A 13,587-nucleotide genomic window follows, 5' to 3' on the forward strand; every position below is an offset into this window, starting at 1 on the left:
AAAAATCATTATTTCGCAAAACTGACTCTGTTACGCTTACTGTTTATTGACTGTTGCTGGTAACATTTTTCCAGGGGTGGGGGGGGGGAGTTGATTGTTTAGGCACACTTTGGAATGTAACTAGCACAAGCAGTTATGTGCCCTTAGCTAATTAGATTTTGTTCCCGTCCTTTAGATCCTGTGGTTCTTACGCAAATTTGGAATTGAAATAGGAAAACACAAGCAAATTTCTAAATATTTCTTTTGTTTGCAAAAACTTGCCAATGAATATTGAACTATAGTTTCTGCCACTCAACCACTCCTATCGACTTGACGAAATTATTTAAATATCTTCTGTGGGAGAAATGTATTCATTCGATATTCATGTTATGTTCTGTAAATTAATGTCATATTAATTGTGGAGTTCAACACGAATGTAAAGTTGAACCCCTCAAGCAGGGACGTGAAAATTGCACCAACAATTTTGGACTCAACAACAACAACAACTCAATCGATATTTCTATCAGCAGAACGGGAAAGGCGACCACTTGACAACGCAGATAAAATAAAAGAGGAAAATTGTTGCTGTCCACGACTTTCGGTAGTTCCAATGGTAAGTAACATCTTTCTCTACAAGCTGAGTATTATTCAAACCAAATTTGTTTTATATACGCTAGAACATGTGTATTATCCCGTTTTAGATAGGCAAAGTTACCGAATTAGGCCCACAAGATGATCTTGTTATCTACCTTTTGCATACAGTATAAGTAAACGTGCTTGCTATTCTCCACCATCAGTTTCATTTGCTGCATTGTATTTTGAATGATTTGCTTGCATATAGAATAACATATAATGTCAAAGACAACAAATCATGAGTGATATAGATTCCAAAGCTTGGACCAATTGAATTCAAAGGAGAAGCATTTCATAAACTAGCACCAAGGATCTTAGAACTGCCTTTTACCTTGACCTTTCAAAAAAGAAATAGCAGATGGAAATAACAGAAAAGCATAATATTTTTTTGCATAATTATCAGAAATTTAAATTTATTGTGAGGTGCAAATGAAGACATTTGAGGCTCCAAGTCTGAATTAGTAAACCTGTATTTTACTGTGAGTGAGTGCAGGGTTTGCAAGCTATTGGCTAGGGTTTTTGATAAGAGCCTTAACCTTGATTTAGTAGTTTTGCACTAGCTCTTAAGATCCTTCATAGATTCTATACAGAATTTTGATTTTATATTTAATGCTACATATTTTTTCAGGCTGGTGATTTTCTAAAAGGTTTGCCATCTTTCAATAAAGAAAACTTTTCTCGTTTTCATGCAGATGGAGTTCAATCTAAATCCACAGTATGTTGTTATTTGATTTTAGTTTAAATTGGTGAAGATTTCTTTCAAGGGCATTAGTATGACAAAATTTGAAAGTTTTCTGTGTTTTGTTGGTGTCCACTTTCTATTGACCAATGTGCTTTGTTATGATAAAGAAGTTTATAATTTTGAAGCACAATTTTTTCTATTTCATTACGATTAGGTTATTTCCACTGGCATTGGTGTTTTATATGGTGTTGCTACCACTTTGGATATAACTTCTGCTTTTTGAGGTATTTTAGCAGACCAAAACTTTGCCCAAAACAGAATTATTAAATATTGTGTTTGAGCACCCTTTAAGCCCTTAATATGCCATCACTGTTAGCTGGACACAAGTTATAAGAATGACTAAGGTTTTTCTTTTCAATAGCACATTTTCATTGAAATGGGATATACATACCTAGTAAGTCTTTTTGCCAAGGAAATTTGTCAAAAATTGGTCAAGATGCAAAGAAAAGTTGCCCTTCAAAATGTAACAATTTGTAATTTAAGATTATGAAATGCAAATATTAGAGTCTTTTTGCACTTTACATTTCCTCATTTTATACCTTTTTGTGAATTTTGATTTTCTTTGCAGTCAAAAAGGCCCTCGGTATATATACAATTTACAGAAGAACAAAATATTAAGCCTCAAGGTATTATTTCCTTGATTTCTTAAAGCTTTTTACTTCATAATTGAGTTCATCAGGAAATTTATCATTTCAAATCAACCTGCTTTGCGAGCATGATTTATTCGACTTCATCAATGGGTATGTTTTTGGCTGGCAAATATTTTTGGAGCCTACTTTTTCTGTGTTACATTTTCAAGAGTTTTAAACTCAAGATGACAAATTCAATGCAAAATAGAAGAGTTTGTAGTTACAAGTAACAATTTCCACCTGCATGTTTATTGGATATAGATTTGCACCATTCCATTTGACATTCTAGCCCTGTATAAATATATATATTTGATTTTAAACCATATTTCTTTGCTCCTTAGTTATTATTACAGACAAAACAAATATACTCCTGAGATATCTTCGAAAACAGTCTGATGTTAAGGTATTTGCATTGTCTAATATCTATAAAACTTTATTGGCACTTTGGGGATCGACTCTATTGTATGCTTAATAAATATATTTCTATTTCCAAAGACATTCCTGCTGACTTGTTCTAGTCTGATGATTCATTTTGAATCAAAGTATTGTTCTTTATTGCCTTTAAAAAGCTTAATGCCCATTTATGCAAATAGAGAAAAACATGTTATGACATGTATTTTGCATGCATGTACTAGAGCTGCACTACATGCTTTATGAAAAATTTAGACTTCTTCAGCAGTTTTTTAAAGAACAGATCTTAGAATAGCTGAGTGCTTAAATAATTAGTAGATTGAATTCTAACCATTTTGATTCTTTAAAAATAGCTCAGTCATTCAAAGATTGTTTTTGACATTGTGTTTAATGTTTGAAATAAGCTATCATATCACTCAAGCTCAAAAGGCCCTTCACAGGACAGCAATCATTTTAGACATGAGTTGCCAATACTGGCCAGATACTCAAATTTGATATCTGGATTGAGTATAAGTGAAATCATCTCTTGGCAAACCATTACAACACAAGAAAACCTGGCAAAACCTATGAGTTCTAAGATATGTACTGTGCTGTTTCATATGAATATGCTTTGTATATTTGTGTCAAACATGATATTAAGTAGTCCTTAGCATGTATTATCTAGAAAAACAAAGTCCATATCGGACCAGAAAACTGTTACAGAAACCCCATTTGTTGCAGATATTGTGTCATTTGCAAAACTTGACATTTTTAACCTCTTTTAACCAAATTTGCAAATGAAAAGTTATTGAAACTACCACATTTAGCTCTTGTAGCTATGTGTCAGAACCCTTAACTTTTCATTGGTTTTTCATAGCCTTTGTTGATAAGACAGTAAATGTAAAATCATAGCATGCTGTGAATATAAAGAAATAACTGAATTAGAGCAATTGCTCATTGTTATAGCAATTATAGAAGTTTATGTAGTTGGATGACAAAATAAATATAAATGTGTTGCTCATTTCAGAATTTGCAACAGAAGCGAAATTTAAGCTCTACAGACAATGCTAGTCCATCAAGAAAGGTCCCGAGACTGGGAGCTGCAAGTAACGATGATAAATCCACAGAGAATGACTGACACTTTCTCATTGACTTTAAATTATTAGCTTTAGTAAGTAGATTTTGATTTTTTTGTTATTGTTCACAGTAATTCTTTTCTCATAATATTAAGTGTGGCTTCACTTGAATCTGCTTTGTCTCTCAATGTTTTTAACACAGTTACGGATCTTTGTCTGTGACCTTGCCGTTAAATGAGTACTCAAAGGAATCTTTCACAGAGAATACTCAAAGAAAACTCAAATATATTCAGGTTGGTCAGGTATTTATTTTTGTACTCTGGTTAGTTGTAGAATAAGTATCCCTCTTGCAAGCTTCCATCAATATTTATCAAGTTATCAGGTACTTGGCTATATAAATGTATAAAAGTATACTAGTTTTGACAAATATGTTAGATAGAGACAGAGATTTATCATTTACCTTAACCTTAGTATCCTTTAGACAACGAAAAACAGGATATAAAAGCTGAATTTCTTGCAGTAAATTTCCGACAATTTTTGTAAGCCTATAGCCTTACTATTTTACCTAATTTTAGCTTATAGAAAATAGTGTTCTTTTGAAAAATAAATTAATAGGAGTATGAGTGATTGCTTTTGTTTGTACTGTACAGTCTCCTAGGCAACGAAAAACAGGATAAAAATCCTAAATTTTTTGCAGTAAATTTCCGACAATTTCTGTAAGCCTATAGCCTTACTTTTTGTTCAAACTTTTGCGAATAGAAAATGGTCTTTTTTGACAAATATATTAGTCAGAAACAGAGATTTGTCGTTTCCCTGAACCTTAATGTCCTATAGGCGACGAAAAACGACATAAACAAACATAATTTCTGCAGTAAATTTTCAACTATTTTTGTAAGCCTATAGCCTTACTTTTTGACCAAATTTTTGCTGATAGAAAATAGTGTTTTTTTGACAAGTATATTAGATAGAGACAAAGTTTTATCGTTTACCTTAACCTTAGTGTCCTATAGGCAACGAAAAACGGCAGAAAGAAATTTAATTTCTTCCAGTAAATTTTCGACCATTTTTGTAAGCCTATAGCCTTACTTCTTGACCAAATTTTTGCTGATAGAAAATGGTGTTTTTTTGACAAATATATTAGTTAGAGACCATGATTTATCGTTTACCTTAACCTTAGTGTCCCACAGGCAACGAAAAACGACAGAAAGAAAATTAATTTTTCCAGCAAATTTTCGACCATTTTTGTAAGCCTATAGCCTTACTTTTTGACCAAATTTTTGCCGATAGAAAATGATGTTTTTTTGACAAATCTATTAGTTAGAGACCATGATTTATCGTTTACCTTAACCATAGTGTCCTATAGGCAACGAAAAACGGAAGAAAGAAATTTTATTTCAGCAATAAATTTTCGACCATTTTTTTAAGCCTATAGCCTTACTTTTTGACCAAATTTTTGCTGATAGAAAATGGTGTTTTTTTGACAAATCTATTAGTTAGAGACCATGATTTATCGTTTACCTTAACCTTAGTGTCCTATAGGCAACGAAAAACGGAAGAAAGAAATTTAATTTCAGCAATAAATTTTCGACCATTTTTTTAAGCCTATAGCCTTACTTTTTAACCAAATTTTTGCTCATAGAAAATGGTGTTTTTTGACAAATATATTGGTTAGAGACCATGATTTATCGTTTCCCTTAACCTTAGTGTCCCATAGGCAACGAAGAACGACAGAAAGAAACTTAATTTCTGCAGTAAATTTTCGACCATTTTTATAAGCTTATAGCCTTACTTTTTGAACTGATTTTTGCCGATAGAAAATGGTGTTTTTTTGACAAATTTATTAGTTAGAGACCATGATTTATCGTTTCCCTTAACCTTACTGTCCTATAGGAAAGGAAAAACGACGGAAAGAAATTTAATTTTTCCAGCAAATTTTTGACCATTTTTCTAAGCCTATAGCCTTACTTTTTGACCAAATTTTTGCTCATAGAAAATGGTGTTTTTTTGACAAAGATATTGGTTAGAGACCATGATTTATCGTTTCCCTTAACCTTAGTGTCCTATAGGCAACGAAAAACGACAGAAAGAAACTTAATTTCTGCAGTAAATTTTCGACCATTTTTATAAGCTTATAGCCTTACTTTTTGAACTGATTTTTGCTGATAGAAAATGGTGTTTTTTTGACAAATATATTAGTTAGAGACCATGATTTATCGTTTCCCTTAACCTTACTGTCCTATAGGAAAGGAAAAACGACGGAAAGAAATTTAATTTTTTCAGCAAATTTTTGACCATTTTTCTAAGCCTATAGCCTTACTTTTTGACCAAATCTTTGCTCATAGAAAATGGTGTTTTTTTGACAAATATATTGGTTAGAGACCATGATTTATCGTTTCCCTTAACCTTAGTGTCCTATAGGAAAGGAAAAAAGACAGAAAGAAATTTAATTTTTCCAGCAAATTTTCGATCATTTTTCCAAGCCTATAGCCTTACTTTTTGACCAAATTTTTGCTGATAGAAAATGGTGTTTTTTTGACAAATATATTGGTTAGAGACCATGATTTATCGTTTATCTTGACCTTAGTGTCCTACAGGCAACGAAAAACGGAAGAAAGAAATTTAATTTCAGCAATAAATTTTCGACCATTTTTTTAAGCCTATAGCCTTACTTTTTGACCAAATTTTTGCTGATAGAAAATGGTGTTTTTTTGACAAATCTATTAGTTAGAGACAGATATTTATCGTTTACCATAACCTTTGTGTCCTATAGGCAACGAAAAACGACAGTAAGAAACTTAATTTCTGCAGTAAATTTTCGACAATTTTTTTAAGCCTATAGCCTTACTTTTTGACCAAATTTTTGCTGATAGAAAATGGTGTTTTTTTGACAAATATATTAGTTAGAGACCATGATTCATCGTTTACCTTGACCTTAGTGTCCTATAGGAAACGAAAAACGGAAGAAAGAAATTTAATTTCAGCAATAAATTTTCGACCATTTTTTTAAGCATATAGCCTTAATTTTTCACCAAATTTTTGCTCCTAGAAAATGGTGTTTTTTTGACAAATATATTGGTTAGAGACCATGATTTATCGTTTACCTTGACCTTACTGTCCTATAGGAAAGGAAAAACGACAGAAAGAAATTTAATTTTTCCAGCAAATTTTTGACCATTTTTCTAAGCCTATAGCCTTACTTTTTGACCAAATTTTTGCTCATAGAAAATGGTGTTTTTTTGACAAATATATTGGTTAGAGACAATGATTTATCGTTTACCTTGACCTTAGTGTCCCACAGGCAACGAAAAACGACAGAAAGAAATTTAATTTTTCCAGCAAATTTTCGACCATTTTTGTAAGCCTATAGCCTTACTTTTTGACCAAATTTTTGCCGATAGAAAATGGTGTTTTTTTGACAAATCTATTAGTTAGAGACCATGATTTATCGTTTACCTTGACCTTACTGTCCTATAGGCAACAAAAAACGACAGAAAGAAATTTAATTTCAGCAATAAATTTTCGACCATTTTTTTAAGCCTATAGCCTTACTTTTTGACCAAATTTTTGCTGATAGAAAATGGTGTTTTTTTGACAAATATATTAGTTAGAGACCATGATTCATCGTTTACCTTGACCTTAGTGTCCTATAAGAAACGAAAAACGGAAGAAAGAAATTTAATTTCAGCAATAAATTTTCGACCATTTTTTTAAGCATATAGCCTTAATTTTTCACCAAATTTTTGCTCCTAGAAAATGGTGTTTTTTTGACAAATATATTGGTTAGAGACCATGATTTATCGTTTACCTTGACCTTACTGTCCTATAGGAAAGGAAAAACGACAGAAAGAAATTTAATTTTTCCAGCAAATTTTTGACCATTTTTCTAAGCCTATAGCCTTACTTTTTGACCAAATTTTTGCTCATAGAAAATGGTGTTTTTTTGACAAATATATTGGTTAGAGACAATGATTTATCGTTTACCTTGACCTTAGTGTCCCACAGGCAACGAAAAACGACAGAAAGAAATTTAATTTTTCCAGCAAATTTTCGACCATTTTTCTAAGCCTATAGCCTTACTTTTTGACCAAATTTTTGCCGATGGAAAATGGTGTTTTTTTGACAAATATATTGGTTAGAGACCATGATTTATCGTTTACCTTGACCTTAGTGTCCCACAGGCAACGAAAAACGACAGAAAGAAAATTAATTTTTCCAGCAATTTTTCGACCATTTTTGTAAGCCTATAGCCTTACTTTTTGACCAAATTTTTGCCGATAGAAAATGATGTTTTTTTGACAAATCTATTAAATAGAGACCATGATTTATCGTTTACCTTAACCATAGTGTCCTATAGGAAACGAAAAACGGAAGAAAGAAATTTAATTTCAGCAATAAATTTTCGACCATTTTTTTAAGCCTATAGCCTTACTTTCTGACCAAATTTTTGCTCATAGAAAATGGTGTTTTTTTGACAAATATATTGGTTAGAGACCATGATTTATCGTTTACCTTGACCTTACTGTCCTATAGGAAAGGAAAAATGACAGAAAGAAATTTAATTTTTCCAGCAAATTTTTGACCATTTTTCTAAGCCTATAGCCTTACTTTTTGACCAAATTTTTGCTCATAGAAAATAGTGTTTTTTTGACAAATCTATTAGTTAGAGACCATGATTTATCGTTTACCTTGACCTTAGTGTCCTATAGGCAACGAAAAACGACAGAAAGAAATTTAATTTCAGCAATAAATTTTCGACCATTTTTTTAAGCCTATAGCCTTACTTTTTAACCAAATTTTTGCTCATAGAAAATGGTGTTTTTTTGACAAATATATTGGTTAGAGACCATGATTTATCGTTTCCCTTAACCTTAGTGTCCTACAGGCAACGAAAAACGACAGAAAGAAATTTAATTTTTGCAGCAAATTTTCGACCATTTTTTTAAGCCTATAGCCTTACTTTTTGACCAAATTTTTGCCGATAGAAAATTGTGTTTTTTGACAAATATATTGGTTAGAGACCATGATTTATCGTTTACTTTGATCTTAGTGTCCCACAGGCAACGAAAAACGACAGAAAGAAATTTAATTTTTCCAGCAAATTTTCGACCATTTTTTTAAGCCTATAGCCTTACTTTTTGACCAAATTTTTGCTGATAGAAAATGGTGTTTTTTTGACAAATATATTAGTTAGAGACCATGATTTATCGTTTCCCTTAAACTTAGTGTCCTATAGGAAAGAAAAAACGACAGAAAGAAATTTAATTTTTCCAGCAAATTTTTGACCATTTTTCTAAGCCTATAGCCTTACTTTTTGACCAAATTTTTGCTGATAGAAAATGGTGTTTTTTTGACAAATCTATTAGTTAGAGACCATGATTCATCGTTTACCTTGACCTTAGTGTCCTATAGGCAACGAAAAACGACAGAAAGAAATTTAATTTCAGCAATAAATTTTCGACCATTTTTTTAAGCCTATAGCCTTACTTTTTAACCAAATTTTTGCTGATAGAAAATGGTGTTTTTTTGACAAATATATTACTTAGAGACCATGATTTATCGTTTACCTTGACCTTACTGTCCTATAGGCAACGAAAAACGACAGAAAGAAACTTAATTTCTGCAGTAAATTTTCGATCATTTTTCTAAGCCTATAGCCTTACTTTTTGACCAAATTTTTGCTGATAGAAAACAGTGTTTTTTTGACAAATATATTGGTTAGAGACCATGATTTATCGTTTACTTTAACCTTAGTGTCCTATAGGCAACGAAAAACTACAGAAAGAAATTTAATTTCAGCAATAAATTTTCGACCATTTTTTTAAGCCTATAGCCTTACTTTTTAACCAAATTTTTGCTGATAGAAAATGGTGTTTTTTTGACAAATATATTACTTAGAGGCCATGATTTATCGTTTACTTTAACCTTAGTGTCCTACAGGCAACGAAAAACGACAGAAAGAAATTTAATTTTTCCAGCAAATTTTCGACCATTTTTTTAAGCCTATAGCCTTACTTTTTGACCAAATTTTTGCCGATAGAAAATTGTGTTTTTTTGACAAATCTATTAGTTGGAAACAGAGATTTATCGTTTACCATAACCTTTGTGTCCTATAGGCAACGAAAAACGACAGTAAGAAACTTAATTTCTGCAGTAAATTTTCGACAATTTTTTTAAGCCTATAGCCTTACTTTTTGACCAAATTTTTGCCGATAGAAAATGGTGTTTTTTTGACAAATATATTAGTTAGAGACCATGATTCATCGTTTACCTTGACCTTAGTGTCCTATAGGCAACAAAAAACGACAGAAAGAAATTTAATTTCAGCAATAAATTTTCGACCATTTTTTTAAGCCTATAGCCTTACTTTTTAACCAAATTTTTGCTGATAGAAAATGGTGTTTTTTTGACAAATATATTACTTAGAGGCCATGATTTATCGTTTACTTTAACCTTAGTGTCCTACAGGCAACGAAAAACGACAGAAAGAAATTTAATTTTTCCAGCAAATTTTCGACCATTTTTTTAAGCCTATAGCCTTACTTTTTGACCAAATTTTTGCCGATAGAAAATTGTGTTTTTTTGACAAATCTATTAGTTGGAAACAGAGATTTATCGTTTACCATAACCTTTGTGTCCTATAGGCAACGAAAAACGACAGTAAGAAACTTAATTTCTGCAGTAAATTTTCGACAATTTTTTTAAGCCTATAGCCTTACTTTTTGACCAAATTTTTGCCGATAGAAAATGATGTTTTTTTGACAAATCTATTAAATAGAGACCATGATTTATCGTTTACCTTAACCATAGTGTCCTATAGGAAACGAAAAACGGAAGAAAGAAATTTAATTTCAGCAATAAATTTTCGACCATTTTTTTAAGCCTATAGCCTTACTTTCTGACCAAATTTTTGCTCATAGAAAATGGTGTTTTTTTGACAAATATATTGGTTAGAGACCATGATTTATCGTTTACCTTGACCTTACTGTCCTATAGGAAAGGAAAAACGACAGAAAGAAATTTAATTTTTCCAGCAAATTTTTGACCATTTTTCTAAGCCTATAGCCTTACTTTTTGACCAAATTTTTGCTCATAGAAAATAGTGTTTTTTTGACAAATCTATTAGTTAGAGACCATGATTCATCGTTTACCTTGACCTTAGTGTCCTATAGGCAACGAAAAACGACAGAAAGAAATTTAATTTCAGCAATAAATTTTCGACCATTTTTTTAAGCCTATAGCCTTACTTTTTAACCAAATTTTTGCTCATAGAAAATGGTGTTTTTTTGACAAATATATTGGTTAGAGACCATGATTTATCGTTTCCCTTAACCTTAGTGTCCTACAGGCAACGAAAAACGACAGAAAGAAATTTAATTTTTGCAGCAAATTTTCGACCATTTTTTTAAGCCTATAGCCTTACTTTTTGACCAAATTTTTGCCGATAGAAAATTGTGTTTTTTGACAAATATATTGGTTAGAGACCATGATTTATCGTTTACCTTGATCTTAGTGTCCCACAGGCAACGAAAAACGACAGAAAGAAATTTAATTTTTCCAGCAAATTTTCGACCATTTTTTTAAGCCTATAGCCTTACTTTTTGACCAAATTTTTGCTGATAGAAAATGGTGTTTTTTTGACAAATATATTAGTTAGAGACCATGATTTATCGTTTCCCTTAAACTTAGTGTCCTATAGGAAAGAAAAAACGACAGAAAGAAATTTAATTTTTCCAGCAAATTTTTGACCATTTTTCTAAGCCTATAGTCTTACTTTTTGACCAAATTTTTGCTGATAGAAAATGGTGTTTTTTTGACAAATCTATTAGTTAGAGACCATGATTCATCGTTTACCTTGACCTTAGTGTCCTATAGGCAACGAAAAACGACAGAAAGAAATTTAATTTCAGCAATAAATTTTCGACCATTTTTTTAAGCCTATAGCCTTACTTTTTAACCAAATTTTTGCTGATAGAAAATGGTGTTTTTTTGACAAATATATTACTTAGAGACCATGATTTATCGTTTACCTTGACCTTACTGTCCTATAGGTAACGAAAAACGACAGAAAGAAACTTAATTTCTGCAGTAAATTTTCGATCATTTTTCTAAGCCTATAGCCTTACTTTTTGACCAAATTTTTGCTGATAGAAAACAGTGTTTTTTTGACAAATATATTGGTTAGAGACCATGATTTATCGTTTTCTTTAACCTTAGTGTCCTATAGGCAACGAAAAACGGAAGAAAGAAATTTAATTTCAGCAATAAATTTTCGACCATTTTTTTAAGCCTATAGCCTTACTTTTTAACCAAATTTTTGCTCATAGAAAATGGTGTTTTTTTGACAAATATATTGGTTAGAGACCATGATTTATCGTTTCCCTTAACCTTAGTGTCCTACAGGCAACGAAAAACGACAGAAAGAAATTTAATTTTTCCAGCAAATTTTCGACCATTTTTTTAAGCCTATAGCCTTACTTTTTGACCAAATTTTTGCCGATAGAAAATTGTGTTTTTTTGACAAATCTATTAGTTGGAAACAGAGATTTATCGTTTACCATAACCTTTGTGTCCTATAGGCAACGAAAAACGACAGTAAGAAACTTAATTTCTGCAGTAAATTTTCGACAATTTTTTTAAGCCTATAGCCTTACTTTTTGACCAAATTTTTGCTGATAGAAAATGGTGTTTTTTTGACAAATATATTAGTTAGAGACCATGATTCATCGTTTACCTTGACCTTAGTGTCCTATAGGCAACAAAAAACTACAGAAAGAAATTTAATTTCAGCAATAAATTTTCGACCATTTTTTTAAGCCTATAGCCTTACTTTTTAACCAAATTTTTGCTGATAGAAAATGGTGTTTTTTTGACAAATATATTACTTAGAGGCCATGATTTATCGTTTACTTTAACCTTAGTGTCCTACAGGCAACGAAAAACGACAGAAAGAAATTTAATTTTTCCAGCAAATTTTCGACCATTTTTTTAAGCCTATAGCCTTACTTTTTGACCAAATTTTTGCTGATAGAAAACAGTGTTTTTTTGACAAATATATTGGTTAGAGACCATGATTTATCGTTTACTTTAACCTTAGTGTCCTATAGGCAACGAAAAACGGAAGAAAGAAATTTAATTTCAGCAATAAATTTTCGACCATTTTTTTAAGCCTATAGCCTTACTTTTTAACCAAATTTTTGCTCATAGAAAATGGTGTTTTTTTGACAAATATATTGGTTAGAGACCATGATTTATCGTTTCCCTTAACCTTAGTGTCCTACAGGCAACGAAAAACGACAGAAAGAAATTTAATTTTTCCAGCAAATTTTCGACCATTTTTTTAAGCCTATAGCCTTACTTTTTGACCAAATTTTTGCCGATAGAAAATTGTGTTTTTTTGACAAATCTATTAGTTGGAAACAGAGATTTATCGTTTACCATAACCTTTGTGTCCTATAGGCAACGAAAAACGACAGTAAGAAACTTAATTTCTGCAGTAAATTTTCGACAATTTTTTTAAGCCTATAGCCTTACTTTTTGACCAAATTTTTGCTGATAGAAAATGGTGTTTTTTTGACAAATATATTAGTTAGAGACCATGATTCATCGTTTACCTTGACCTTAGTGTCCTATAGGCAACAAAAAACGACAGAAAGAAATTTAATTTCAGCAATAAATTTTCGACCATTTTTTTAAGCCTATAGCCTTACTTTTTAACCAAATTTTTGCTGATAGAAAATGGTGTTTTTTTGACAAATATATTACTTAGAGGCCATGATTTATCGTTTACTTTAACCTTAGTGTCCTACAGGCAAGGAAAAACGACATAAAGAGACTTAATTTCTGCAGTAAATTTTCGACCATTTTTGTAAGCCTATAGCCTTACTTTTTGACCAAATTTTTACCGATAGAAAATGGTGTTCTTTTGACAAATATATTAGTTAGAGACTATGATTTATCGTTTACCTTGACCTTACTGTCCTATAGGCAACGAAAAACGACAGAAAGAAACTTAATTTCTGCAGTAAATTTTCGATCATTTTTCTAAGCCTATAGCGTTACTTTTTGACCAAATTTTTGCTGATAGAAAACAGTGTTTTTTTGACAAATATATTAGTTAGAGACCATGATTTATCGTTTC

At 31.2% G+C, this 13,587-nt stretch overlaps 1 protein-coding gene across 1 annotated transcript; it reads left to right on the forward strand.

Annotated features, from left to right (window-relative positions):
- Positions 1–444: 444 nt before the first annotated feature.
- On the forward strand, positions 445–3,620 carry LOC148957859 (DET1- and DDB1-associated protein 1-like). The gene is made up of 5 exons (XM_089114274.1): positions 445–592; positions 1,241–1,327; positions 1,923–1,980; positions 2,325–2,386; positions 3,401–3,620. The coding sequence occupies exons 1-5, from the start codon at positions 590–592 to the stop codon at positions 3,509–3,511; spliced, it is 321 nt and encodes a 106-aa protein (XP_088970400.1). The 5' UTR covers positions 445–589; the 3' UTR covers positions 3,512–3,620.
- Positions 3,621–13,587: the final 9,967 nt, after the last annotated feature.

This window comes from Rhopilema esculentum, chromosome 20 (assembly GCF_057945365.1).
Source record: "Rhopilema esculentum isolate cy_ngs chromosome 20, ASM5794536v1, whole genome shotgun sequence".
In the NCBI taxonomy this organism is placed as follows: Eukaryota; Metazoa; Cnidaria; class Scyphozoa; order Rhizostomeae; family Rhizostomatidae; genus Rhopilema; species Rhopilema esculentum.

Coding starts and splice junctions, on each gene's coding strand:
- LOC148957859 (XM_089114274.1), top strand. Junction 1,981..2,324: donor ACAAAATATTAAGCCTCAAG/GTATTATTTCCT, acceptor TTTGCTCCTTAG/TTATTATTACAGACAAAACA. Junction 2,387..3,400: donor GAAAACAGTCTGATGTTAAG/GTATTTGCATTG, acceptor TGCTCATTTCAG/AATTTGCAACAGAAGCGAAA.